Genomic DNA, 27907 nt, shown 5'->3' with positions numbered 1-27907 from the left:
CGTCTAAACCGATGACGCACTTCCGGTTTTGGCTTGCGTTCCACCAGCAGCCAATGCTAGCGGTCGGCGCCCACACTAATGACGCACTTCCGGTTCCGGCACGGACGACGGTGGAACGCACGCCGCACACCACAGATCATGAGGTATCTATGCTAATCTATTATGTTGATTGGGTTTGGTATATAAAGGTGGCAGTCGCAGATATCACTCTGGACTGCATTACCCAGTTGGAGATTATCGACAAAGAGCTATTGGGCTGACGGCTACCGTGCCAATGATCTATTTCTATCTTTATTTTTGATATCCCCTGAAGAATCCGGTGATACACATCTATTATCATCGGAGGAAACGCGTTGGGATTACTCCATCCTATTACTCTTTTTGGCTGCACTGACACTGGGAGAAATCACTTTTAGGGACAGGACAATAGGGATAGCCGTCGATAAGTGGGGTCGCTCCCTAGGGGGTGATTCTCCCGCATCTAGGCAGGAGACCTCTCCGCTTGTAGGCAGGGCCTCACTAGTCGGCTAGGGATACTATCTTCCCAGTTACCCATCCGTCCTGTAGTAGAAGAGCCGTTGACTACAACATCTTTTTTATGATATCTGCAGCGAACACCCATCCATACCGTTCCTGTGGACCTTTCTACCCCAAACACGTACATCCGGCTGTGGTACGATCTATCTCCATAACAGAAAAACCATCAAACCGTGAGTGGGGACTACCTAGTCCAAATCGTGCTCTCTATTCCTGTTTGTATACCCGGTGTCTTCATGTGCCTAAGCCCGTGTATCTTACATATGCAGTCATCTATATACCTTTGTGGGACTTATTTTAAATGTTAATAACTAAAAGTTCTGTGCCCATCGACTATAATGGGGATGGGGGCAAATCTACGGCGCAGCACGGTGAGAGGCCGCCAGACTAAAAGTACTCCATGTCCGACTTTTTCGTCTGGTGGCCTCACGCCGTGCACTGCCATGCTGCGCCGTAGCTCCACTCCCGCTATAGTCAATGGGGAGTGGCAGTCCGGCGAAATAGCGGCAGGACGGATCTGACAGGGTGAACAGCCTGTCGGATCCGTCCTGCCGCAAGTGTGAAAGTACCCTAACAGTCCTTACAGGAAAATTCTGGCACCGGCAAGGGAACTAAAATACCAGCCTTGCTGGTGAACTACTGGCCGGGTGGCAACCCAAGCCACAGAAAAGACATATGATAGTTTTGTTCCGCATCCAATTCCCATTATTGGGGGATTGGATGCGGCCCCTTAATTACAATGGGGCCACAAGAGATGCAGACAGCACACTGTGTGCTGTCTGCATCTTTTTCCGCTCCATTGAAACTAAGGGGTCCGCATCCAATGCCCCAATAATGGGAATTGGATGCGGAACAAAACTATCATGGTTTGATGGGGCTTAATCACTTTATTTAATCAGATTACCTTTAATTTTAAAGAAGATGGCCCAGGAGAGATGGGAACACGGCACTGACTGGAGTCCTTTCCTGCAGTCAGTGACGTGTTCCCGCCTCTCTGTAGCCCTCTCCACGCCCACCTTCCTTCCCAAATGTGACATTTATTTCATTGGTGGCAGTGGTGATGTCCCTCCCCTCTCCAGCAGCACGTAAGTGTCCTTTGGAGCTTGAAGCTCCCTTACCTGCTGCCGCTGCTGCAGGGGAGGAGGGACCTGTGAGCGCACTGAGGGAGAAAGCGCTGGTGCCTGCATGTGGAGGGAGCCCCTGGGGCAGGAAGAAGTGCGCCGGTAAGCTCCTCCTCCTGCACGTACCAGAGTGTACAGGAGAGGAGGAGCGCTACATGTGCAGTGCTCCAGACAAAAAAAAATGACCAGGAGCCATTGGCTCCTAAACTAAAAAATTTAGGAGCCAAATTACATTTATTAGTCGCCAAATTTAAAATGTATATAATTTAAAAAAAAAGGACTTTGAGAAGATGAGACGCAGGTCCCAGTAGTGAGCCAGCACTACATATAGGAAAAAACAGCACCACATGCCTCTCACATCCAGGGACATCTTCTGGGGGACAAGGTGACTAAAAATGGCGAATTGCGTGGTTTAGAGTTTTTTATTCTGTTACGGCCTTCACCGAGCGGGAATATTTTTTAATATTTTAATAGCTCCCACTTTTTGGGACATGGCGATATGTAATAGGTTTATTCTTTATTGTTTGTAAATTTTATATGTAAAACTGGGAAGGGGGCCATTTAAACTTTTAGTATTTTGGTGTTTTTTTTTTACTTTTTATTTAATAACCATCTCTTCCCTTAGGTACTAGAACCTGGATCTTTTCATTCCTTGTGCTATTCACACACGCTTGCAGTCAACTAACTGCAATTATATTACAGTCAAAAAAGTTTTTTTTTTTTTTTATGTAATCTACTGTGACACCAGATATGAGTGGTGGCACTGTGCACTGGCAGTAGTTGCCACAGTACACGCTGTAGGCCTGACACACACGCTTGCAGGCAACTAACTGCAATTATATTACAGTCAAAAAAGTTTTTTTTTTTTTTGTTATGTAATCTACTGTGACACCAGATATGAGTGGTGGCACTGTGCACTGGCAGTAGTTGGCACAGTACACGCTGTAGGCCTGACACACACGCTTGCAGGCAACTAACTGCAATTATATTACAGTCAAAAAAGTTTTTTTTTTTGTTTTTTTTTAAATGCAAGCTACTGTGACACCAGGTATGAGTGGTGGCACTGGGCACTGGCAGTAGTGGGCACAGTACACGCTGTAGGCCTGACACACATGCTTGCAGGCAACTGCAATTATATTACAGTCAAAAAAGTTTTTGTTTTTTTTAAATGCAAGCTACTGTGACACCAGATATGAGTGGTGGCACTGGGCAAGAGGGCACAATATACACTGTGGGCCTGACATGCACGCTGGCAGGCAACTTTAGATTACAGAGAAAAAAGAAAAAAAAAGCAGACTGATGTACTAGCCCTAAAAAGGGCTTTTTGGGGTGCTGTCAGGACGCTGTCCTTACAGCAGATCAGATAAGTCTTTCAGGACTGGAGTGGACACTGAATACACTGGCCTAGCTATCGATTTCCCTATTAAATCAGCAGCAGCTGCACTGTCCCTCCTCTCACTAAGACTGCAGCTTCCGAATGAATCTAAGATGGATGCTGTCCTTGCTTTTTGCTAGGAGCTGACCCTCTAAAACATTATGGTTGAGGGCCTGCTGGTGAGCTGACCCTCTAAATCATTATATGCGATGGCCTGCAGGTGAGCTGACCCTCTAAAAGATTGTAGGTGAGGGCCTGCTGGTGAGCTGACCCTCTAAAACATTCTATGCGAGGGCCTGCAGGTGAGCTGACCCTCTAAAAGATTGTAATTGAGGGCCTGCTGGTGAGCTGACCCTGTAAAACATTATGGTTGAGGGCCTGCTGGTGAGCTGACCCTCTAAAACATTATATGCGAGGGCCTGCAGGTCATCAGACCCTCTAAAAGATTATAGGTGAGGGTCTTCTAGTGAGCTGACACTTTAAAACATTATATGCAAGGGCCTGCATGTGAGCTGACCCTCTAAAAGATTGTAGGTGAGGGCCTGCCTGTGAGCTGACCTTCTAAAACATTATATGCGAGGGCCTGCAGGTGAGCTGACCCTCTAAAAGATTGTAATTGAAGGACTGCTGGTGAGCTGACCCTGTAAAACATTATGGTTGAGGGCCTGCTGGTGAGCTAACATAGTAACATAGTACATAAGGCCGAAAAAAGACATTTGTCCATCCAGTTCGGCCTGTTATCCTGCAAGTTGATCCAAAGAAAGGCAAAAAAAAACCTGCGAGGTAGAAGCCAATTTTCCTCACCTTAGCTGACCCTCAAACACATGGGAGGGCCTGCAGGTGAGCTGACCTTCTAAAAGATTGTAGGTGAGGGCCTGCTGATGAGCTGACCCTCTAAAAATTACATGCAAGGGCCTACAGGTGAGCTCACTCTCTAAAAGATTGTAGGTGAGGGCCTGCTTGTGATCTGACCCTCTAAAACATTATATGCGAAGGCCTGCAGGTGAGCTGACCCTCTAAAACATTATATGCGAGGGCCTGCAGGTGAGCTGGCCCTCTAAAAGATTGTAGGTGAGGGCCTGCTGGTGAGCTGACCCTCTAAAACATTATATGCGAGGGCCTGCAGGTGAGATGACCCTCTACAACATTAGGAGCGAGGGCAGACTAATAAGCATGTTGATATGATGGAAGAGGAGGAGGGCGAGGACGAGAAAAGGAAGATTGAACCATATACCCTTTTTTGTGGTGGAAGGGGTGCATGGGAATACAGTGTATTCAGTACATTATTAAAAACACATTTAAAGTGCCTTTATGTTCAGCCGCTTTCCTCTGGTGGAGTAGAGAAGTCAATCCAGGCCTTGTTCATTTTTATAAGCGTCAACCTGTCAGCATTTTCAGTTGACAGGCGGATGCGCTTATCAGTTATTATGCCCCCAGCAGCACTAAATACCTGCTCTGATAAAACGCTGGTGGCAAGTCATGCCAGCACATCCAAGGCGTAGAGCGCCAGTTCATGCCACGTTTTCAGCTTGGACACCCAGTAGTTGTAAGGAACAGAGGGACCATTGAGGACGCTGACACGGTCTGCTACATACTCCTTCACCATCTTCCAAAATGTTTCCCTCCTTGTGACACTAGGCCACACATTAGGGTGAGGGTGCTGGTGGGGTGTCATGAAACTGTCCCAGGCTTTGGAGAGTGTTGCCCTGCCTCTGTTGGTACTGCTGTGTGTTCCCCTCGTCTCCCCTCCTCGGTTGCCCAAGGAACTACTTACTCTGCCGCCAGCGTGGTCAGCTGGAAATTTTTAGAGCAATTTTTCCACAAGGACCTTCTGGTATTGCACCATTTTACTCTTCCTCTCTACCACAGGAATGAGAGATTAAAAGATTTTCTTTGTAGAGGGGGTCGAGAAGGGTGAACAACCAGTAATCGGTGTTGTCCAAAATGCATAATACTCGTGGATCACGGAAAAGGCAGCCTAACATAAAGTCAGCCATGTGTGCCAGAGTCCTAACAGGTAAGGCTTCGCTGTAGTCATCAGGAGGATGACTCTAAATCTCCTCATCCTCTTCCTCCTCTTCTTCCCATCCACGCTAAACAAATGGAATTAAACTTCCATGGATACTACCCTCTGTAGCGGAGGCAATCGTCTCCTGCTCCTCCTCATCATCATCCAATTTGCGCTGTGAAGACGAACTGAGGGTGGTCTGGCTATCACCCTGTGTAATGTCTTCCCCCATTTCCACCTCTTCCACATGCAAAACGTCGGCCTTAATTGTGAGCAGCGAGCGTTTGAGTAGACACAGAAGTGGGATAGTGACGCTGATACTAGCGTTATCACTGCTCACCATCTGTGCTGATTCCTCAAAGTTTCTTAAAACCTCACAGAAGTCAGACATCCATGTCCACTCCTCGCTTGTGAAGAGCGGAAGCTGACTGGAAAGGCGATGACCATGTTGCAGCTGGTATTCCACTACTGCCCTCTGCTGTTCACAAAGCCTGGCCTACATGTGGAATGTTGAGTTCCAGCGCGTGCTCACGTCGCACAACAGTCGGTGAGCTGGCAATTGTAAGTGCTGCTGCAGCATTGACAGAACGGGTGAAGCTGTCGATGACTTGCGGAAATGGGCACACACGTGGTGCACCTTCACAGTAGCTCAGGCAAATTGGGGTAGGTTTTGATAAACCGCTGAACCACTAAGTTGAAGACGTGGGCTAGGCATGGGATGTGTGTGAGCTTGCCGAGCTCCAAAGCCGCCACCAACTTACGGCCATTATCAGACACAACCATGCCTGGTTCTAGGTTGAGTGGCGAGAGCCACAGCTCAGTCTGGTCTCTTATACCCTGCCACAGCTCTGCGGCGGTTGTCACCTAAGCAGATCACCTTAAGCACGGCCTGTTGACGCTTCCCCACTGCAGTGCTACACTGCTTCCAGCTACTGACTGATGGCTGACTGGTGCTGCAAGAGGATAATTCTGAGGTGGAAGTGGAGGGGGAGGCAGAGGAGGAGAAGTGGGGGTTGCAACCACTAACATAGGTGGTGGCGGAAACCCTGATGGAAGTAGGGCCCGCAATCCTTGGCGTCGGTAGCACCTGTGCCATCCCAGGGTATGACTCGCTCCCGGCCTCCACAACGTTCACCCAGTGTGCCGTCAGGGAAATGTAGCATTCCTAGCCTAAAGCACTTGTCCATGTGTCAGTGGTCAAGTGGACCTTCCCAGTAACTGCGTTGGTCAGGGCACAGGTGATGTTACGGGACACATGCTGGTGTAAGGCGGGCACGGCACACCGTGAAAAATAGTGGCAGCTGGGGACTGCGTAACAAGGGACGGCCGCCGACATCAGGCTGCAGAAGGCCTCAGTGTCCACAAGCCTAAATGGCAACATTTCCAGGGCCAGTAATTTGGAAAGTTGCGCATTTAGTGCTATGGTCTGTGGGTGGGTGGCTGGGTATTTGCGCTTGTGTTCAAATGCCTGGGGTAAAGACATTTGTACGCTGCGCTGGGACACGAAAGTGGGTGTGGCCCCTGATGGTGCTTGCGAAGGTCCAGGTGCAGGGCGGGAGTCATCCGGGCCTGCACCTTTGACAGGGAATTGGCCATAAAATAACACAGGGGAAGAGGAGGCGGTGGTGTGACCCGCAGACACAGATTGTGGACCCAGGCGTTCGGCCTACCTACAGTATTACGGTGCTTTGATGCCATGTGCGGATCATGCTGGTGAGGTTGCTAGTGTTCATGCCCCTGCTAATTTTTGTATGGCACCGGTTGCAAATTACAATTCTTTTGTTGTCCGCACTTTTCTCAAAAATGGGCCAGACTGTGGAACACCTACCCCTTGCTAGGGAGATTTCCGCAAGGGTGTGCTCCGGGGAACAGTTGCAGGCCTGTTTGGTGTGGCCTGCCTTCTCCCTTTTTCCACCCACTGCCTATTACAGCCTGTTGCGGTGCTGCAGATCCCTCCCATTCTGTACTGCTGTCCTTGCTCGGCTTGCCACCTTCCCAGGTTGGGTCAGTGACTTCATCGTCCAGCTCCTACTCTTCCACTTCCTCACTCTGCTCATCCTCCTGACTTGTTGTCCTAACAACAACCTCAGTTCCCCACCGTCATCTTCTTGTGACTGTGGATGCCCAAGAGTTTAGGAATCAGGTCACAAGATCTCATGTCCCTTTTCAAGCGGGCTTGTCGAGAGGCCCAAATGAAGGAATGGCGCTTAAAAGAGCTCCTCGGAATATCCGAATGTGGGATCACTTGTTTGGCAAGACTCTTTATGGTGGGAGGAAGGAGGATCGTGTTGACCAGACTCTTTGCTACTAAGACTGGACTTGGTGGAAGACAGGGTGGTGCTTAACCGACTGGAAGCATTATCTGCTGCAATCCAACCGACCACCTGGTCGCACTGGTCTGACTTCGAGAGCGTTGTCCTGCGCCCCCCTGCTAACTGGGACATGAAGCTAGGTATTATGGATGATTGTTTTTCTTGTGCTCTGGCAGCAGGCACAGTTTCAACGCACCCAGGGCCACGGCCTCTGCGTGCACCATCAGCATCACGGCCACTTCCCTGTCCCTTACTGCTCGCCTTCTTCATATTAAATGTTATATATGCTTGAAGTATGTCACACGTACAGTAGCGTAGGATTTGTTAGTGTATGCGCAAAAAAATAAAAAAGGTGTTTGGGATGTGGAAATGTCACACAGGAGATATACCGCAGATAATGTCAATGCTGTCCCCAGCGGCTAATAAAAAATTACAGGGAATGTCGCAGGTATTTGGGATGTGGAAACGTCACACAGGAGATATGCCGCAGATAATGTCAATGCTGTCACCAGCAGCTAATAAAAAGTTACACGGAATGTCACAGGTATTTGGGATGTGGAAACGTTACACAGGAGAAATACCACAGATAATGTCGCTGATGTCAGCAGCGGCTAACATAAAATTACAGGGAATGTCACAGGTATTTGGGATGTGGAAACGTTACACAGGAGAAATACCGCAGATAATGTCGCTGATGTCGCCAGCGGCTAATAAAAAATTACAGGGAATGTCACAGGTATTTGGAAAGTGGAAACATCACACTGGAGATATACTGCAGATAATGTCAATGCTGTTACCAGCGGCTAATAAAAAATTACATGGAATGTCACAGGTATTTGGGATGTGGAAACGTTACACAAGAGAAATACCGCAGATAATGTCGCTGATGTCAGCAACGGCTACGGAAAAAGTACACTGGCTGTCACAGATATTTTTGGGATGCGCACACGTTACACAGGAGATGTAGCACAGATAATGTCGCTGTCTGCAGCGGCCTAACTATTGCACTCTCTTTAGCGCAAGATATGTTAAAAATAGATATTGCTGCCACACACAATAATTCTTAAAAGGACTTTTGGGTCTGTAATATTTTAGCAATTTAGCACAGGTTGCGCTAAAAATATATAGTGCTGCTGCCACACACAATATTAAAAGGACTATTGGGTCTCTGGCAAGTTTTTCAACTTAATTTTTTTTTATTTAACTCCCTACACTATCTTTCCCTTCTTCAGCACAGCTCTCCCTGACTTACATTGAGCCGAACACGTGTCATCGGGTGCTATATAGCACCTGATGACGCGTTCCGGCCAGCCAATCACTGTAATGCCAGTAACCAACATGGCTACGGCATACCAGTGAAGGGCCTTACTTACCTGCATGTTTATTGGCTGCGTAACCGAATACTGCCATGTGCCGAGCATCGAGATGCTCGAGCCGAACTGTTGTTCGGCAGAGCATGCTCGATCAACACTAGTACTCACAGATGCTAATTTTACTATTATACAGTTTATGGTAAAATTGTGCACTGATAAATTTTGAAATGAATGAGGTTTGAATTCTGAGTATATATAGATGTGCTTGTACAGCTTAGGGTGGGTTCGCACTATGGAATGGAATGCCCAGACGGAATGCAAAACGGAAGCCTTTAAGAGGCATTCCATTTTGCTCTGTCTTAATAGAAGTCTATGGGCAAGCATAACTGATCCGTCTGCTCTATATTCTACGTTTTTCAAGTAACACAGACCCCATAGAAATTAATGGGGCTGCGTGAAAATCGCAAGCATTCGCAAGCAAGTGCAGATGTGGTGCGATTTTCACGCATGGTTGCTAGGAGATGATAGGGATGAGCAACCCCGGACCCCATTAAAGTCTATTCACTGTATTATTTTCCCTTATAACATTGTTATATGGGAAAATACACTGCCTGTCCAAAAAAAAAGTCCCTACCAAAAATATTTCCTTGGACCGCCTTTAGCTTTGATTACGGCACGCATTCACTGTGGCATTGTTTTGATAAGCTTCTGCAATGTCACAAGATTTATTTCCATCCAGTGTTGCATTCATTTTTCACCAAGATCTTGCATTGATGATAGTAGAGTCTGACTGCTGCGCAAAGTGTTCTCCAGCACATCCCAAAGATTCTCAATGCGGTTAAGGTCTGGACACTGTGGTGGCCAATCCATGTGTGAAAATGATGTCTCATGCTCCTTGAACCACTCTTTCACAATTTGAGCCCGATGAATCCTGGCATTGTCATCTTGGAATATGCCCGTGCCATCAGGGAAGAAAAAATCCGTTGATGGAATAACCTGGTCATTCAGTATGTTCAGGTAGTCAGCTGACCTCATTCTTGGAGCACATACTGTTGCTGAACCTAGACCTGACCAACTGCAGCAACCCCAGATCATAGCACTGCCCCGACAGACTTAGACAGTAGGCACTAGGCATGATGGGTGCATCACTTCATCTGCCTCTCTTCTTACCCTGATGCACCCATCACTCTGGAACAGGGTAAATCTTGACTCATCAGACCACATGACCTTCTTCCATTACTCCAGAGTCCAATCTTTATGCTCCCTAGCAAATTGAAGCCTTTTCTTCTGGTTTGCCTCACTGATTAGTGGTTTTCTTACGGCTACACAGCTGTTCAGTCCCAATCCCTTGAGTTCCCTTCGCATTGTGTGTGTGGAAATGCTCTTACTTTCACTACTAAACATAGCCCTGAGTTCTACTGTTGTTTTTCTTCGATTTGATTTTACCCAACATTTAAGTGATCGCCGATCACGATCATTCAGGATTTTTTCCCCACCACATTTCTTCCTCGAATACGATGGGTCCCCACTATCCTTCCAGTTTTTAATAATGCTTTGGACAGTTCTTAAAGGGGTTGTCCGGGATTGGGGACTTTGGTTTAAGTGGACCCCAGACACCTAAACAGTCCATACATGCGTGTCCTACCTTTATATGCATTTTGTGATGCCCCTTTTTCACATCTGAAAAATCGGAGCCGGAAGTGAATATTTTCTTAAAGTGAGTGACATACCGGGCCCCTTTGTGTGGAGCGAAGCCTCTTCTTCTGCTTTGCAAGGAGCCCGGTGATGTCACCACCAGCCACACTCATTAAACAGAGCGCACGGAGGGCGGTAACTAGGCGGCAACACACAGCACTAAGCCACGCCCCTCTGGTCCCGTTACGTCACTGACACAGAAGCCAATTATGTAGAGCACATTGAGTGTGTGTTAGAAGGGAGGGACTGAGCGTGCAGGCGTAAGATCAGGCGTAACTAAGAAGGGGGAGGGATATGTGCGGCAGGAGGCGGAATGTCAATGAGGGGGGCGGATGCACGGAGGAGTTGTTAGTAATATGATGGACAGCTCAAACAATGCGATTTTTTTTAAATAATTTTGATCCCGGACAACCCCTTTAACCCAATTTTAGTAATTTCTGCAATCTCCTTAGATGTTTTCTCTGCTTAAAGGATGCCAATGATTTGACCCTTCTCAAACAGACTAACATCTTTTCCACGACCATATGATATGTCTTTCGACATGGTTGTTTAAGAAATGAGAAGCAGCTCATTGCACCAGTTGGGGTTAAATAACTTATTGCCAGTTGAAAGATAATCGCCCATGCAGTAATTATCCAATAAGAGGCTCATAACTATTTGCTTAGTTAAATCCAGGGATAACTTTTTTTTTGGACAGGCAGTGTAATAGCATTCTTAATACAGAATGCTTAGTAAAATCTGCCTTGAGGGGTTAAAAAAAATGTAACTCACCTCATCCTCTTGTTCGCGCAGCTGGCATCGTCTTCTTTCTTCTTCTTTCAGGACCTGCAAAAGGAACTTTGATGACGTAACCTTCTATCTTCATTCAGTAGGACCTGCGCTGACATCACCGCGCTCACCACGTGGTGAGTGCGATTACGTAATCAAAGATCCTTTTGCAGATTTTCCTGAAAGAAGAAGAAAGAAGACGATAACGGCTGCGTGATCAAGTGGATGAGGTGAGTTATGTTTTTATTATTTTTTAACCCTCAATTGACATTATACTTAGAATTCTGTATTAAAGAATGCTATTATTTTCCATTATAACCATGTAATAATGGAAAATAATAAAATCTACAGAACACCAAATCCAACCCCGAACTTCAGTGAAGAAGTCCGGGTTCGGGTCTAGGTACCACATTCAGTTTTTTCTCACGCGCAACGGAACGCAAACGGAACGCAATCGCAGTCAAAACTGACTGAAATTGCATGCCTACTCTCACGATTTTCCCTGAACGCACCTGCATCGCATGACGCCCGTGTGAAGGGGGCCTAAACATGCGACTTCTTCCATTGGAGGTACACCCATTGATGCAGGGTTTGAAGGGGCTAAGGGCAACAGATCTCTGTATAAAATGTAGGAAAGGTGATACAAATTAGAAGGTACTCATACCTATGAAATATTGGTTCATTGAATATTGGTTATTGAATATTTATCTACCCTTTATACTATTCAGATTTAATATCATATTAGACTGTTTATTGAGAAATTTGTCCTTGTTGAGTTGGAAAAAAGAAATGAACCCTTTCAAAACCCTGGGATTTTCTGTTTTTGTGTTTTTTACTCCCTGCTTTCCCAGAGCCATAACTTTTTATTTTTTATTCACATAGCCATATAGGGCTCGTATTAAAACTTACTTGTTTCCTTCAGGTCATTATAATTATAGCGATATCACATTTCTATAGTTTTTCTTTTATTTTAAAACCTATAAAAAAGATAAAAAATAAATAAAATAAGAACATTTTTGCTTTGCATTGCCATATTTTGACCACCATAACTTTTTTATTTACGTCTATAAAGCTGTGTCAGGTTCATTTTTTGTGAGGCAAACTGTAGTTTTCAGTGAAACCATTTTGGAGTGTGTATGCCTTTCTGATCACTTTTATTACATTTCTTTAGGAGGTAAAGCAATGAAAAAACGTTGCTGGCCATTTAGATTTTTTTTCCATTATGGGATTTACAATGCAGGAGAAATACTTTATATTTTAATAGTTTGGGCATTTTGGGATGCGGCAATGCATATGATCTTTATTTTTATAGTTTTTTTATTTTTATTAAGGGGAAAGGGGGGAGATTTATATTCTTTTTCTATTTTTAAAAATGTATTTTTTTTTTTTTACACTTATCCAAAGTCCTCTTAGAGGACTTGAACATACTTTAGATTGATTGTCCCAAACAATGCAGCAAATTACAATTGCAGCCTATGGGACATTCAGTATGTTTGTATGGAGCACTGCCAAAGGCAGGGGTTTGATAGGAACTATTGCTGTAGTAGCCTCAGATCTTACAGAGGGACCAAGGCTACCACAATGATCTAATCACTCCCTGATCACATCAGAGGGAGCCGTTCAGGCCCCAGGACTATGGCATCTGAGGGGTTAACTGTCTGCAGTCGGCGTTATCGTTGATTGCAGGAATTTTCCACAGTTACCAGTTGAGTGAAAGACATGACTTTCGCTGTACATATATGGGGAAGGTTGGGAGGGGGTTAAATCGCTTTTTCAGGTGTTTAATATTAATGACCTATACTCAAGATAGATCATCAATATCAGAACAGTTGGAGTCTGACACCTGGCACCTCTGTTCATGACACTGAACGACGTCCATTGAATAGTGGTTGTCCTTGGTATTGCAGCTCAGCCCCATTTACTTGAATGGGACAAAGCTGTGGCTAAGCCACATAACCGATGTACATGACATCACTGGCATACGAAGAGGCCACAGTGTTCACTAGGGAGTTGGACCTGTCAGATATTGATGGCCTATCCTTTCCATCAATATGAACATTTTGGACAATCCCTTTAATCCTAATTAATTGATCTCCCTATATTGGATGTCTGATAATTGCCCTTCCTTAAAGGAATGGGCTACTTATTCCTCTTAAATTGCCCTGATCAATTAAAATTCTGATGGATCAATAATTGACAGGAAGTAGAAAGATTGTTGTCAATACCATAATCTTTTTCATAGAAAAGAAAATTATTCCCCTCTTTTTTCTGTTTCTCTCAGCTGTGGGAAGAAGGGAGGGGCTTTGAATCCCAGGGAGGGTTAAGAGGAAAATAAATCAGATGCAGAATTTTGTAAACATTAGAATGGAATGTGGTTGAATGTAAAGTTCTATATGACAATTATTTGAAAATAAATTATTGTGAAAAGATTGAAATTCATTTTAAATATTGTGATTGTCATAACCATACAAACAACCCATATAGCTTGCAATTAAATATATAATAAAAATGTATGTTTGCTGTTTTTACGTAAAAGGATTTAAATCTGCTCTGATTAAAGGTGTTTCCGATTGTATTAAAGGATAGTGATGTGTGGGAAACAATTGCATCAAAGGTACTGAGTTTTGTATGCAACATTTAGTGCAATATTGTAGGTTGTATAGTCGTTCATCAAAAGACAAAAAATGACCTCATGTGGAAGCAGTTATCCTGTCATCTTCTAGAAAGGATATGTGATGATGGTTGTAACAAATCTTTGCAGTGCAAAAAATGTTCTTTAACCCCTTCTACCCGGGCCAGTTTTCACCTTCCTGCCCAGGCCATTTTTTGCAAATCTGACATGTGTTACTTTATGTGGTAATAACTTTAAAACGCTTTTGCTTATACAGGCCATTCTGAGACTGTTTTCTCGTCACATATTGTACTTCATGAAAGTGGTAAAAATGAGTCAAAAAAATTATTTTTTGTTTATTAAAAAAATACAAAATTTTCACAAAATTTGGAAAAATTAGCAAATTAGCAAATTTCAATTTCTCTACTTTTACAATAGATAGTAATACCTTTAAAAATAGTAATTACTTTACATTCCCCATATGTCTACTTTATGTTTGGATTATGTTGAAAATTAAATATATTTTTTTGGGACGTTAGAAGGCTTAGAAGTTTAGAAGCAAATCTTACAATTTTTAACAACATTTCCAAAACCCTATTTTTTCAGGACCAGTTCAGTTATTACATAATTAGAAACCACCCATAAATCACCCCATTTTAGAAACTACACCCCTCAAGCTATTCCAAACCGTTTTTTTTTCATACTTTGTTAACCCTTTAGAACCTACGAGAATTAAAGGAAAATGGGAATGAAATTTCAAAATTTCACTTTTTTTTGCAGATTATAAATTTTAATCTATTTTTTCTTCAACACATCAAGGGTAAACAGCCAAACAAAACTCAAAATATATTACCCTGAATCTGGAGTTTACAGAAACACTCCATGTGTGCTCAAAAACTGATGTATGGGCGCACAGCAGGCTTTAGAGTGGAAGGAGCACCATATGGCTTTTGGAGAGTGGATTTAGCTAGAATGGTAATTGGGAGCTATGACGCATATGAAGACAACCTGAGGTGGCCCTACAGTGGAAACCCCCAAAAAGTGACCATATTCCACAAACTACACCCCTCAAGGAATATTTCAAGGTGTGTAGTGAGCACTTTGACCCATCGGGCGTTTCACAGAATTAGGAAATGCTTGGCTGTGAAAATGAAAAATTAAATTTTTTTCCAGAAAAAGTTGCTTTACACCCAAATTTTTCACTTTAACAAGGCATAACAGGACAAAAGTCACCCCAAATTTCATTCCCCATGTCCACCCGAATACGCCAACACCCCATATGTTCTCAAAAAATGATATATGGGTGCATGGCAGGGTTCAAAAGGGAAGTAGCGCCATAGGGCTTTTGGAGGACCGGTTTTACAGGATTGACTTTTGGGAGCTATGTTGCATATAAAGACATATATACACTCACCTAAAGAATTATTAGGAACACCTGTTCTATTTCTCATTAATGCAATTATCTAGTCAACCAATCACATGGCAGTTGCTTCAATGCATTTAGGGGGGTGGTCCTGGTCAAGACAATCTCCTGAACTCCAAACTGAATGTCAGAATGGGAAAGAAAGGTGATTTAAGCAATTTTGAGCGTGGCATGGTTGTTGGTGCCAGACGGGCCGGTCTGAGTATTTCACAATCTGCTCAGTTACTGGGATTTTCACGCACAACCATTTCTAGGGTTTACAAAGAATGGTGTGAAAAGGGAAAAACATCCAGTATGCGGCAGTCCTGTGGGTAAAAATGCCTTGTGGATGCTAGAGGTCAGAGGAGAATGGGCCGACTGATTCAAGCTGATAGAAGAGCAACGTTGACTGAAATAACCACTCGTTACAACCGAGGTATGCAGCAAAGCATTTGTGAAGCCACAACACGCACAACCTTGAGGCGGATGGGCTACAACAGCAGAAGACCCCACCGGGTACCACTCATCTCCACTACAAATAGGAAAAAGAGGCTACAATTTGCACAAGCTCACCAAAATTGGACTGTTGAAGACTGGAAAAATGTTGCCTGGTCTGATGAGTCTCGATTTCTGTTGAGACATTCAAATGGTAGAGTCCGAATTTGGCGTAAACAGAATGAGAACATGTATCCATCCTCTGATGGCTACTTCCAGCAGGATAATGCACCATGTCACAAAGCTCGAATCATAGTGGTTTCTTGAACATGACAATGAGTTCACTGTACTAAAATGGCCCCCACAGTCACCAGATCTCAACCCAATAGAGCATCTTTGGGATGTGGTGGAACGGGAGCTTTGTGCCCTGGATGTGCATCCCTCAAATCTCCATCAACTGCAAGAAGATGCTATCCTATCAATATGGGCCACCATTTCTAAAGAATGCTATCAGCACCTTGTTGAATCAATGCCACATAGAATTAAGGCAGTTCGGAAGGCAAAAGGGGGTCCAACACCGTATTAGTATGGTGTTCCTAATAATTCTTTAGGTGAGTGTATATATCACTAGTAAATGTACCCTTTAAAATCTAGGGGCTATGTTTATAGGTAGGATAGTTCTCCCATCTGGGGGTGCTGTCCTGCTTTAGCTAGGGATAGTATAGGCTGTTAGGGTCAGTAATCCCATCTTTTGCCTATCTATGAATATACACCGCAAGCCGTTTTCATCATATCTTTGCTGGGTCGATCTACTATTATCTGACATCCAGTAAGAACTGCTGATCTGACTCTGGACCTATCATGATCCAGTCCATCCCACCTATGATCCACGGTATCGTGAGCAACTATTCCATCTATGATCTACGGTATCGTGAGTAACCGCATAGCGGTAACCCCTCGTTTGTTTTGCCTCTAATCACTTGATTATAGTCCTATTAGGTTATCTGTCCCAATAATCTTAATATCTATTACGTTTATTTATTTGTTTGTCTATACCTTGGTGGGTCTTATTTTAACTTATATATATTAAAAGTGACATTTTAAAGGGTACATTTACTAGCTTCAGTGATATATATATATGTATACCTACCCTACCTTATCTTTATATGCAGTGATTTCGCATATAAAGACACCCTGAGGTACCCCTAGAGTGGAAATCCCCAAAAAGTGACCCCATTCTGGAAACTACACCTCTCAAGGAATATTTCAAGATGTGTAGTGAGAACTTTGTCCTCAAAGGTGATTCATGAAATTGGCTGTGAAAATGAAAAATATGACAAAAATGGACTTTAGGCCCAAATTTTTCACTTTGAAAAGGCGGAACTGGAGAAAATGTACTCCCTAATTTATTGCCCCTTTTATCCTGATTACAGCAATACCCCATATGTGCATGTATACTGCTATATGGGCATACCACATGGGTCAGAAGGAAAGGAGCACCAAATGGCTTCTGGAAGGCATATTTCACTGGAATAATTCACAGGCGCCATCTTGCAATTGAACACACCTTAAAGTACCCCTAGAGTGGAAACCCCCAAAAAGTGACCCCATTCCAGAAACTACACCCCTCAAAGAATATTTCAAGGTGTGTAGTGAGCACTTTGACCCATCGGGTGTTTCACAGAATTAGGAAACACTTGGCTGTGAAAATGAAAAATTATATTTTTTCCCCCCAAAAAGTTGCTTTACACCCACATTTTTCACTTTCACAAGGGGTAACAGGACAAAATGCACCCCACATTTTGTTCCCCATTTCCCCCCGAATACGCCAACACCCCATATGTGCTAAAAAAAGGATGTATGGGCGCACAGCAGGCTTCAGAGTGTAAGGAGCACCATATGGCGTGAGTAGAGCAGATTTAACTGGAATAGTAATTGGGAGCTATGTCGCATGTGAAGATACCCTGAGGTGGCCCTACAGTGGAAACCCCCAAAAAGTTACCCCATTCGTGAAACTACACCCCTCAAGGAATATTTCAAGGTGTGTAATTAGCACTTTGACCCATCGGGCGTTTCACAGAATTAGGAAACGCTTGGCTGTGAAAATTAAAAATAAAAAAAAATTCCCCAAAAAGTTGCTTTACACCCACATTTTTCACTTTCACAAGGGGTAACAGGACAAAGGGCACCCCACATTTTGTTCACCATTTCCCCCCGAATAAGACATATGTGCTCAAAAAATTATGTATGAGCGCATGGCAAGGCTCTAGAGTCAAACAGCTAAATATGGACTTTGCTGACCTGAATTTGCAGACATGGATTTTAAATGCCATTTTGCATTAAATAAATTCCTGAGGTCCCCAGAAATGAAAAGGGTACTTTTCAGCAAACAGGTGTCTCACAAAAGACAGAAATACTTGAGAAAGCATTTCAAATCACACATTTGTGGAAAAAAAAAAATTACTAGCAGACCCCAATTTTTTCCCCACAAGGGGTTAAAGGAGAAAATGCACCCCACGTGGTGTTCCCCATTTTCTCCCCATTCAGGAAACACCCCATATGTGCTTGTAGCCTGCTGTATTGGCGCATAGCAGGCAAACGGCAAAATATGAATTTTGCTGACAGGCCTGAATTGGCAGACATGGATTTTAGGTGCCATGTCGCATTAAATAAATTTCCTAGGGTCCCCAGAAATTAAAAACCCTAAGAAGTGACCCCATTTTGGAAAAAGCACCCCTGTAAGAACATTTTGAGTGGTAGAAAGGGTAATTTTCGGCAAACAGGTGTCTCACAAAAGACAGAAATACTTGAAAAAGCATTTCAAATCACACATTTGTAAAGATGAAAAATTACAAGCAGACCCCAATTTTTCACTTTCACAAGGGGTTAAAGGAGAAAATGCACCCCAGTATATGTTTCCCATTTTCTCCCCTTTTTGCAAACACCCCATATGTGCTTGTAGCCTGCTGTATTGGCGCACAGCAGGTCTCTAGAAGCAAAGTGCAAAAACTGGTTTTTGCAGGCCTGAATAAACCGACATAGATTTTAGCTGCCATATCATGTTGAATAAATTTCCTGAGGTCCCCAGAAATGAAAAACCCCAAGAAGTGACCCCATTTTGGAAATAGCACCCCCGTACAAACATTTTAAGGGGTGGAAAGGGCACTTTTGACCTAGCAGTTGTCTTAAAGAAAAGAATATGTAGTGGTTGTTGGAAAGTGGATATGCAAACGAAGTGGACTAAATCAGGATATAAAGTGGAAATATTAAAGATGAAATAAAAAATCCATGGATGAGTGGTAAATTCGGAAACAATCCTTTATGCAGAGGCCAGGTTTACCTGCGCAGGTGTCGCACTGATAAGTGGTGTCTTTTTTGTATTCCTTTTTGTAACAAACCCAACATCGTTTTTGGGTCTTTCCCCTCTTGCTGTTTGTGGGACTTCACCAGGGAAATGTTGTCCTGGTACAACACGGGAACCATGACCTCCTGAAGTACTCTGGCCCTCCCCTTCCTGATTTTGGAAAATTAGGGCCTTGATGACCACCTCTTGGAACTGAAGGAAAGTTCATGTGTGGCCTGCAGCTTGATGTAAAATGTACTCATTGTACAGTGCCATCTGTACAATGTATACCGCCAGCTTTTTGTACCACACCTTAGTTTTACGCATGGCACTGTAGGGCTTCAGAACTTGATCAGACAGATCAACCCCTCCCATGTGCCTGTTGTAATCAAGGATGCAGTCTGGCTTGTTGACAGTGGTAGTGGTACCTCGCACTCGGGCAGGAGAACTGGTGTGAGTATGAATCGTGGTCCGTACAAGGACATCCCTCTTGTCCTTGTACTTAACCGCCAGGATGTTCTCATGGCAGAGAGCTTTACTGTCGCCTTTTCGGAGTAGTTGCCCTACCAGGGAACTAGGGAGGCCTCTCTGATTTTTGCGTACTGTGCCGCAAGCCACATTACCTCTGGCTTTTAGGCACACGAATAGGGGTATGCTGGTTTAATAGTTATCCACATAGAGGTGGTAACCCTTATCCAGCAGTGGGTGCAGTAAGTCCCACATGATCTTCCCAGTAACTCCTAGGACGGGGGGCATTCAGGTGGTTGTATCAGGGAATCTTTCCCCTCATAAACCCAGAACATGTACATTTTAATTCCATACCGTGCCCACTTGTTGGGCAGGCATTGGTGGAATTTAACCCTTCCTTTAAAATGTACAAGGGACTCGTCTTTTTCTAGGGTAAACACCTCTGTAAATTTGGAGTTGAGGTGCTCCAGGAGGGGTCTTATTTTGAATAGACGGTCAAATTGGGGGTCATTTTGAGGGGGGGGGGGGCACTGTGCGTTATCATTATAATGTAGGAATTTCATAATGGATTCAAATTTTGAGCGGGACATGGCCATATTGTAAATTGGAGTGTTGTACAAGACATCTGAACGCCAATATTGTCTCATTTTGAAGTCCCTGCAGTAGTCAAACTCTGAAATTTGGGTCTCATAATCCTCAGGCGGTGTGGTCCATAGGGGATCACTGGGGGGGGGGGAGCTATTTCATCTCTCCTGGGGCGTCTCCTTGAGGGTCCCTCATCACCGGAAGATGATGATGATGTACGAGTAGAGGAATGTGGCATCCTCTTCTCCCTCACTTGCAGACTCCATTTCAGAAGCAAGGATGGCGTATGCCTCTTCAGCGGAGTACATTCTCTAGGATGGATGGGACATTTTTATTTTTATTAGTGTGTGTAAAATGAAAAGTGTCAGGGGGTGTATGTAGTGATTTAACACATGAGGGGGCTTGTAGTGAATTTAAAATAAAATGTACGATAAAGAAAAAAAAGAAAGAAGTAAAAGAGAAAAAAGAAAGAGAAAAAGATTGACACTACTGACTGGCACTCAGCAGGTGCAGGACCCACACACGCAGACAGCACGTGTGTTAGTTCAAAAATCTAAACTAGTACTAACTAAAATGGACATATATATATATATATATATATATATATATAATCACTAGCTAGCACTAACTGATTTCTTTTTTTACAAAAATAAATAAAATCACTAAACCTGAGCAGACGCTGTCAGTAATAGGATTGTAAATATTGGATTGATGGGGGTATTTATTTGGTGGCTCACCTTTTTCATGAAGGGAAAATTAAGATGTTGATGGATTATGGCGTAGAAGGATGTACTGATATAATGCACAGGTTTTATCACCAATTACTACATGCTTATAAAAGCTCCAAAGATCCCTCAGTTTTTTTTTTGTGAAACCACATAAAGTTATTGAGCTAAATGTAGGGAGAGCAAGTTTCACTGTCAGAAATATACAAAATGATTATAAGAGAAATGGCGGAGATAAATAGATTTAAAAGCGAAAGGGACTGGAATAGAGATTTAGTAAATATAAGGGTGATGCAATGGGGACAATAACAAATATATAGGAATGCAAAGATAGCCTCCATCTCTAAACAACATAGACTGATTCAATTTAATATTTTGCATAGGTTATATTATACTCCAAAGTTTTTATATAGAATAGGATGGGCTTAAAACTCTAGGTGTCGTAAATGTTTGGTGGTGAAAGCAGACTTTTTACATTTAATTTGGAACTGTCTGGTAGTACAAAGATATTGGCAACAGGTTTTCTCTATAATTAATGGTAAATTATTTGCCCTATATACCTTATATGCCCTAATATACCTGATTTCGCAGTGATTGGAGATGTTGATAAATTCCTCAAAATAGGTGGTAAACGTAAGTGTTTGTTACGTGTATTATTAATAGCTAGGATCATAATTGCTTGAGAATGGGGTTCAGATAAAAAAACGATTATAAAAGCATGGGAAGGCTTGTTGGATACTGTCATTAATTATGAAAATATATACTACTGGAGTATGGGAAGAATACGAACTTGGGAAAAGATCTGGAGCCACTGGACTGGATTAATTTATTGGTGTGTTTTTTTTTCTCCCCTAGCTGGCTCCTCGGGGGTTGTCTGATATTAAAAATAAAATTTAGTAAATTTTAATGGATATTACCTGTAATTATGTTGGAAAATAATAAATATATTTAAACACTGTAGTGAAAGCAATCCTCTTACCAGTGACTATATTTGTGAGTTATAAACTCCCTTCTGATCCTCAGCTATGTCATATGACCAGCACTCTTCATATAACACAGCATCTTATGTGTGGACAGGAAGCCAGTTTCTCTATGTGTTCCTATGGGTACCTCAATGTCAGTCTCATAAGAATTAATAAAGAAGTAATTGACCTCCTGTCTTGTGTGAGTTGGAGAACAGAGTCTTGGTCACTTAACCTAGCTGGGGATCAGAAGGGAGGTTATAACTCACAAATATAGTCATTGGTAAGAACATTACCTTCACTACAGTTGACATCCTGTACCATTCTAACAAGTCATAGAATACAATTTTGTGCAAATGCTAGTTTAATACAAAGGGCCTCAACAGTCTTTATATTTTATATTATATTGCAACTTTGGAATGAAGTGAAACGCTCGAAAGTGCATGTTTTAAGTTTCCAAGACACCTGCCTGAATGGACCTGATACGTGTAGGTTAAGTCATAAGGCCTTTCCCTACATTTTTTAAGCGCATGCTTTATCTAAAAAAACCGAGTTGTAGTTATAGCAATTAAGCAGACAGTAGTTTTTTTCCCTATCCCACTTAATTGAAGACCTTGGTGGTAGGTGCATTTTTCTTGCATGTAGTATGAATAATGTGCCTTACACTATAGTCAATGTGTAAGCTCTGAACACTTATCAGTTTTGCTTTTTCCACAAACTCTTGAAAATTATTGATAAAGTAAGATCGCTATTATTAGCTGGTGACTTCAACGTAGTGATGTGTCCTGCATTGGGTTCGTTTACTCCAGATTTTCAAATGGTCTCTCTGCCTTGTGTGATGTAACTCACCAAGAAGAGTGGTTAGATGCTAGGAGACACTAACATATCACCGTAAGGGATTTTACATTTTTTTCTCGCCCCCATCGTTCCTTTTCTTGGATTGATTACTTTCTTATTGATAGTTGCTTTCTACCAGACTTCTGTCAGCCAGTATTGGCCCGATCACCTGATTTGATCATACTCCCATTCTTATGTCCCTCGCAGAAAACTACCCATATAACACCCTACTTGCCCTGGCGTATCAACCAGTTTATACTGAATTCACCAAAATATCACTCCCAATCTCTCCAAGCACTAGAGGAATACTTTAAATATAATGGCACCCCTGACCTCTCTCTCATATGCCCACAAGGTGTACATACATGGACACTACATTAATGTGGCTGGAAGCTGCTAAGGATAAAAAAGATAGACCTACCAAACAAGAATCTCTAACTAATGATATAATTTGTGTCATTATTGCCCCGACAGGGCAAAACAGATTACTGCAATTCAACAGAAGGTTCACCAACTTGACTTTTATTACTATAAAAAAAGCTTTACGACGATTGAAAGCCAGATACTATTGGCTCAGTAATAGACCTAGTGTTCTCTTAGCTTCCTAGCTTAAACGCACCCAGGCCAAGTCACATATACCATATATTTATGATTGTGATAATCATCAGATCTTTGATCCTCAGCAGATAGCTAAATATAAAGCTGCCTATTATGATGTTATATATATCCCCATACCATTCAGCCTACTAAAGAAACTAGTACTTCATTTCTTAATTCAGTTTCATTGCCTTCTGTTTCTCCAGCTCAATTGGATTCTCTTTTGGAGCCTCTCACTGCTGCAGAGCTCCACAAAGCTATTTCCACTTTAAAACCTCATAAAGCCCTGGATCCAGATGGGTTGACTAATGATCATTTTATATTTCACTCTACGTTATCTCCTTTACTTCTTGCTATACTTTATTCTTTCTAAATTACTGGGTATATCCCACTGGAAAGCAATTATTACCCTTCTGAAGCCTAGGAAGATTCCGGATAGACCCAGCAACTTTCACCCCATTTCTCTTTTTAATACTGATCTGAAAATCTATGCGAAGCTCTTAGCTACTAGATTGGCAGATATATTACGGTACCTACATTGGTCTATTATAACAAAGTTGGTTTTGTGAATGGCAGGTATTCAGTGGATGGTACCCGTCGTTTCATCAACCTCATTGATTATATAGGACACGGTTGGATGCCTTGTCTGCTCCTTTCTTTGGATGCGGAGAAGGCATGGGAATACCTCAGGTTGGTTCTTATTAAATTTAGTATCACAGGAAATGCCCTTAGTAGTATAATGGCTCTGTATAATACTCCATCTGTATTTGTTCTTGTGTCAGGTTTTTCCTCTCATATTCCATATTTTTAATGGGACCTGCCAAGGGTGTCCCTTGTCCACTGGTGAAGGAGCCACTTGCGGAAAAAATATGGTTTGTCATGGGATTCGTGGTATCACCCTGGGTCCACAGAATACAAAATAGGGTTATTTTCAGAGGATGTGATTATAGCCCTATTATAGCCGTATCTGATCCATAAGTTTACCTTCCCTCTGTGATGCAATTACTGGAGCAAATACCTCAGGTAACTATGTCATCTCTCCTGGAGTCTTAGCTTTTTCTTTTCCCATTATTGGCCTCCCTTATTTAGATATTAAGCTGACATACCCAGTATCTAAACAGTACACTGCTAATTATGTACCGCTGCTTAGCTTGGTTGCAAAGGAGCTCCAGGAACATCTGAAACATGAGATTTCCTGGGCTGCATAGCCTCTGTGAAATGTTGATCCTTCCTAGGTTGCTTTTTCAAAACTCTTGCATTTCTGTTCCTGCGTCATATTTCCAGAAACTTCAGTCCCTGTTTATTAGATACATCTAGAAACATGGTAGAGTTAGAGTAGCATCCCAGATTCTATTTTATTCTATTAAGCAAGGAGGCCTGGGAGGCCCACATTTTGTCACATATTATCATGCAACATTGTTACAAGTGAGACAATGGTTAAATCCCTCTCCCATTAAACACTGGACATCAATGGAACCGGAAATGTCTGGGTCCATTTCTCTGCCTTCCCAACTTTTGCTTCTGATTTTTTCCATCGTAGCCCCCCTGGATCCACACTCCTCACCGTTAATTCAGGTCCGGATGTCTGGAAGAAGTATGTGGCTTTGGAGAATATATTATCTATACAAATTGCTGATATGCCATCTTCTATTTTTCTCTTCTCTCATCTCTGATACAGACCTGTCCAATTGGATAGCATTGAATATTAAACATGTATTTGACGTTTTGGATCACAAACACCTTATGACTTTTGCAGAAACGTGTACCAAATATAATATTCCATGTATTGATTTTTTTTAATTCCTTAGGATATGCCTTTGTATCTCTACACTCTCCTTACCACCTTCTAAATCCAAAACCCAGTTTGATCTATTCTTTTTAAATCTGAACAGAATTGCAAAGGGCATATTTCTTATTTACTTGGCTATGGGAGATCTCCTTAACTCCTCACATTTCTTATATTAAATTAGCTGGGAAAAGGATCTTGATATTACTTAGAGGCATGCAATAAAATTAGATACCGATGGTATATGACCCCTTACCAATTATTTCTTATATACCCTTAGTCCTCAAACATATAATCGAGATGTCACAATGCCGTTGGCAAGATTAAACACATGTTTTGTGATTGCCCTGCAATCCAATCTTTTTGGAACTGGACTCTTGCTTTGGTACAGGAAGTCCTCGATCTTCCCTTGCCTTGGACACCTACATTTACTTTACTTCATATAGGCATTTCAGATATGGCCCCAAGAGAGAGAACAATTGTTTTTCATGTACTTTCTTCTGCAAAGGTTTTAGTGGCAAAACACCGGAAAAGCATTCCCATCCCAACAAGTCCGGTACTCATACATTGTGTTAATAGCATTTGTATCATGGAATGTTTAATTATTGCTATGGCAGATCGTTCAAAGCAGTTGTCATCTTTTTTTATCACGATGGCATAAATGGACTTCGTCAATATATTTTAGGGATTCTTTAACCATGTAACTTTCTATTTCTGTATTTCTACTGCTATGTTACCATTACAATATTTTGGAGCACACGATGGACTGCTATTTTGACCTGGCTAGACTTTGTTGGTTGTGTAGTTTATTTTCTTGAAAAACAACACGCTTTTTCTCTATGTATGTTCATTTTTTTTTGCATACTCCATAAAAATCTTAAGACATAAAAAATGCAACTAAAAAGTTTATATCCTCTTCAGAGTTGGTTTTGTTTTTATGAGAAGTGAATGCATAGTGAATGAAACCAGAAAATTCAATTATTAACTATAAAACAAAAACTTTTTCAAGAAATATATTTATTGTAGTGGAATTTCTTTTAACAGATACACACAACGTTATTAAAGTTGTGCCCCTTTATCCTCCATGCTGATCGATAAGCAGATTACAAAATAATAATTCACTTTTCCAGAAGATAACATAACTGGTAAAATGTACAATGCTTCCATGACATATTGCTTCTGTCTGTATTCCTCAATGCTTCTGCCCCTTACAACCAAACTTCTCTGCTGCTGAAAGGGTCTGCAACTGGAAAATCAGTGTTTCAAGGACCCTCCCAGCCGCTAAAGGATTAAAGATCTTGGTCGGTAAAGTAGATTTTTTTTTAACATGCAGACAGATGCATGATAGATATAGCAGTAAAATAAAAGCAAAGGAAAGAACATGCTGCCCTGCACAAAAAGCAATTATGTCTGGGACACCACATCCATCTGGAAACCATTCTGATGTTCAATACATTAAACAGCATTTCTAGCAAAGCGCAATAATATTCCCTTCAAGAATTTCTTGCACAGAAAAAACCACTACAGACTTTTTACAACTGCCAACTGCTCCAACGCACTGTATTTTGAGTTGTTCACCTTGAAAAGGGTAGTAGACAAGGTCAAGTATTATTTTTGAACATTTTTAATGTCCATGTAATAAAAAAATAAAGTCTGTTCTTGTTTTCATATATCCATGTAGTAAATCTAGATAACACACATATTGACCATTGAGTACTAGCATATTTTTACCTTTTCAACCCTTAATGCCTCTTCCATCATGGACTGAATGTATTATGTCATGTTATTAGATTATTATTTTGGTGGCAAGTATTGAAAATGGGGTATCCCACTAACATGGTCGCTCTTTCTGAGTCTATCATCTGACCGCATTGACCACTGGATGGCTTCATTGACTGGGGCTTAGCAAACAACCACATACAACACACACATTTACTGGGGATAGGATTATGTCAGCAGTCAAATATGTGAATGCTAATAAATTAAAATAATGTCTAACCATTTTACAAATACAGAGCAGCTTTGCTTTGAGATTAGTTTTGCAGTATGTTCCTATAGTTAGCCATATGAGTAACATTCTTCTCCGGTTAGTTTATGTAAGGCAGTGAAACCAATCGACACATATAAAACTCAGTTCATGCTTTTTTGGAGCTAAGCTGAATTGAGTATTTGGAGACGTTTCAATTCTACAGGCGGAAGGGGTGAGGTAGCCATCATTTTACTGGCTATGGCGTGCCATGCGTACCACTGGTAATTGTTTATGACTTAACCACAGAAATGTGTTACAGAAAACAATGCTGTAGACTTCAGCATATAATTAGCCTATAATTCTGAAAAAAATCAGTGAAAAATACTTTACAAAATAGGGAAAATGTTGCTATTGACAATTATATAGAATAGAGTCTTAATTATCTTTTATAGATGCACACAAGCATACAATTCGGAAGCGTCCACTGTGCATTTCCGGCAAATCTGTTATCTGCCTTTACATTCCATCTTTGTCTGTATTTCCACAGAAAAGACACAAGAGGCTTGGAATGTTGCTTGGGCCTTGGCTGCATGAGAACTATCCAATCCATCTAGAGTCTTCGACGCCTGGAGATGTGATCAATATAGCAGCACCAGAAGTCAGTCACAATGGAGCAAGGCCTTTCGTGTCCTATAAGAGCTTGAGAAAGACTTTGGCTGCATCTTCTGCACGTTCCATATCCTAAGCTCTGATTTCTCTTTGCTTTCCTTCTCCTCGCTGAGCCTTTTCCTGCTTTTTCTGCCTTTGTTTTTTTGGCACATCTCCCTTTTTTCTCTGTTTATTCTTTTTTGTTTCGTCTTTGCCTTTCACCCTGAAATGACAAGTAAGACTCCAATAAGATAAAATATCTGTCAATATATCTTTTGGTATCGAAGTGCAGGCCAAATGCATGTTTAACATCACTGCTGATAAGTGAGATTGACCCTACATCATCACAAAGGAGGAACATTGGTTATAGACAGTGACGCTTTCCTCCTCAGGCTTCCAGACAATAACTG

At 42.1% G+C, this 27907-nt stretch overlaps 1 protein-coding gene and 1 long non-coding RNA gene across 3 annotated transcripts in view; one reads left to right on the top strand and one right to left on the bottom strand.

Annotated features, from left to right (window-relative positions):
* Positions 1-101: 101 nt before the first annotated feature.
* Positions 102-27473, top strand: LOC120998474. The gene is made up of 3 exons (XR_005778404.1): positions 102-143; positions 612-710; positions 27397-27473. It is a non-coding gene; the product is annotated as an uncharacterized LOC120998474 (long non-coding RNA).
* RSPO3 (R-spondin 3) overlaps positions 25914-27907 on the bottom strand; it is a 93091-nt gene continuing 91097 nt past the window's right edge. For both annotated transcript variants that reach the window (XM_040429108.1, XM_040429109.1), the window contains one exon: positions 25914-27720. In XM_040429108.1, coding sequence (XP_040285042.1) covers positions 27591-27720 — 130 coding nt within the window. In that variant the 3' untranslated portion in view covers positions 25914-27590. The remainder of the gene's footprint in view (positions 27721-27907) is intronic.

The sequence above is a fragment of the Bufo bufo genome, chromosome 4 (assembly GCF_905171765.1).
Source record: "Bufo bufo chromosome 4, aBufBuf1.1, whole genome shotgun sequence".
In the NCBI taxonomy this organism is placed as follows: Eukaryota; Metazoa; Chordata; class Amphibia; order Anura; family Bufonidae; genus Bufo; species Bufo bufo.
Note: the sequence above shows the minus strand (reverse complement) of the source record. Positions and strands in the feature narration are given on the sequence as shown.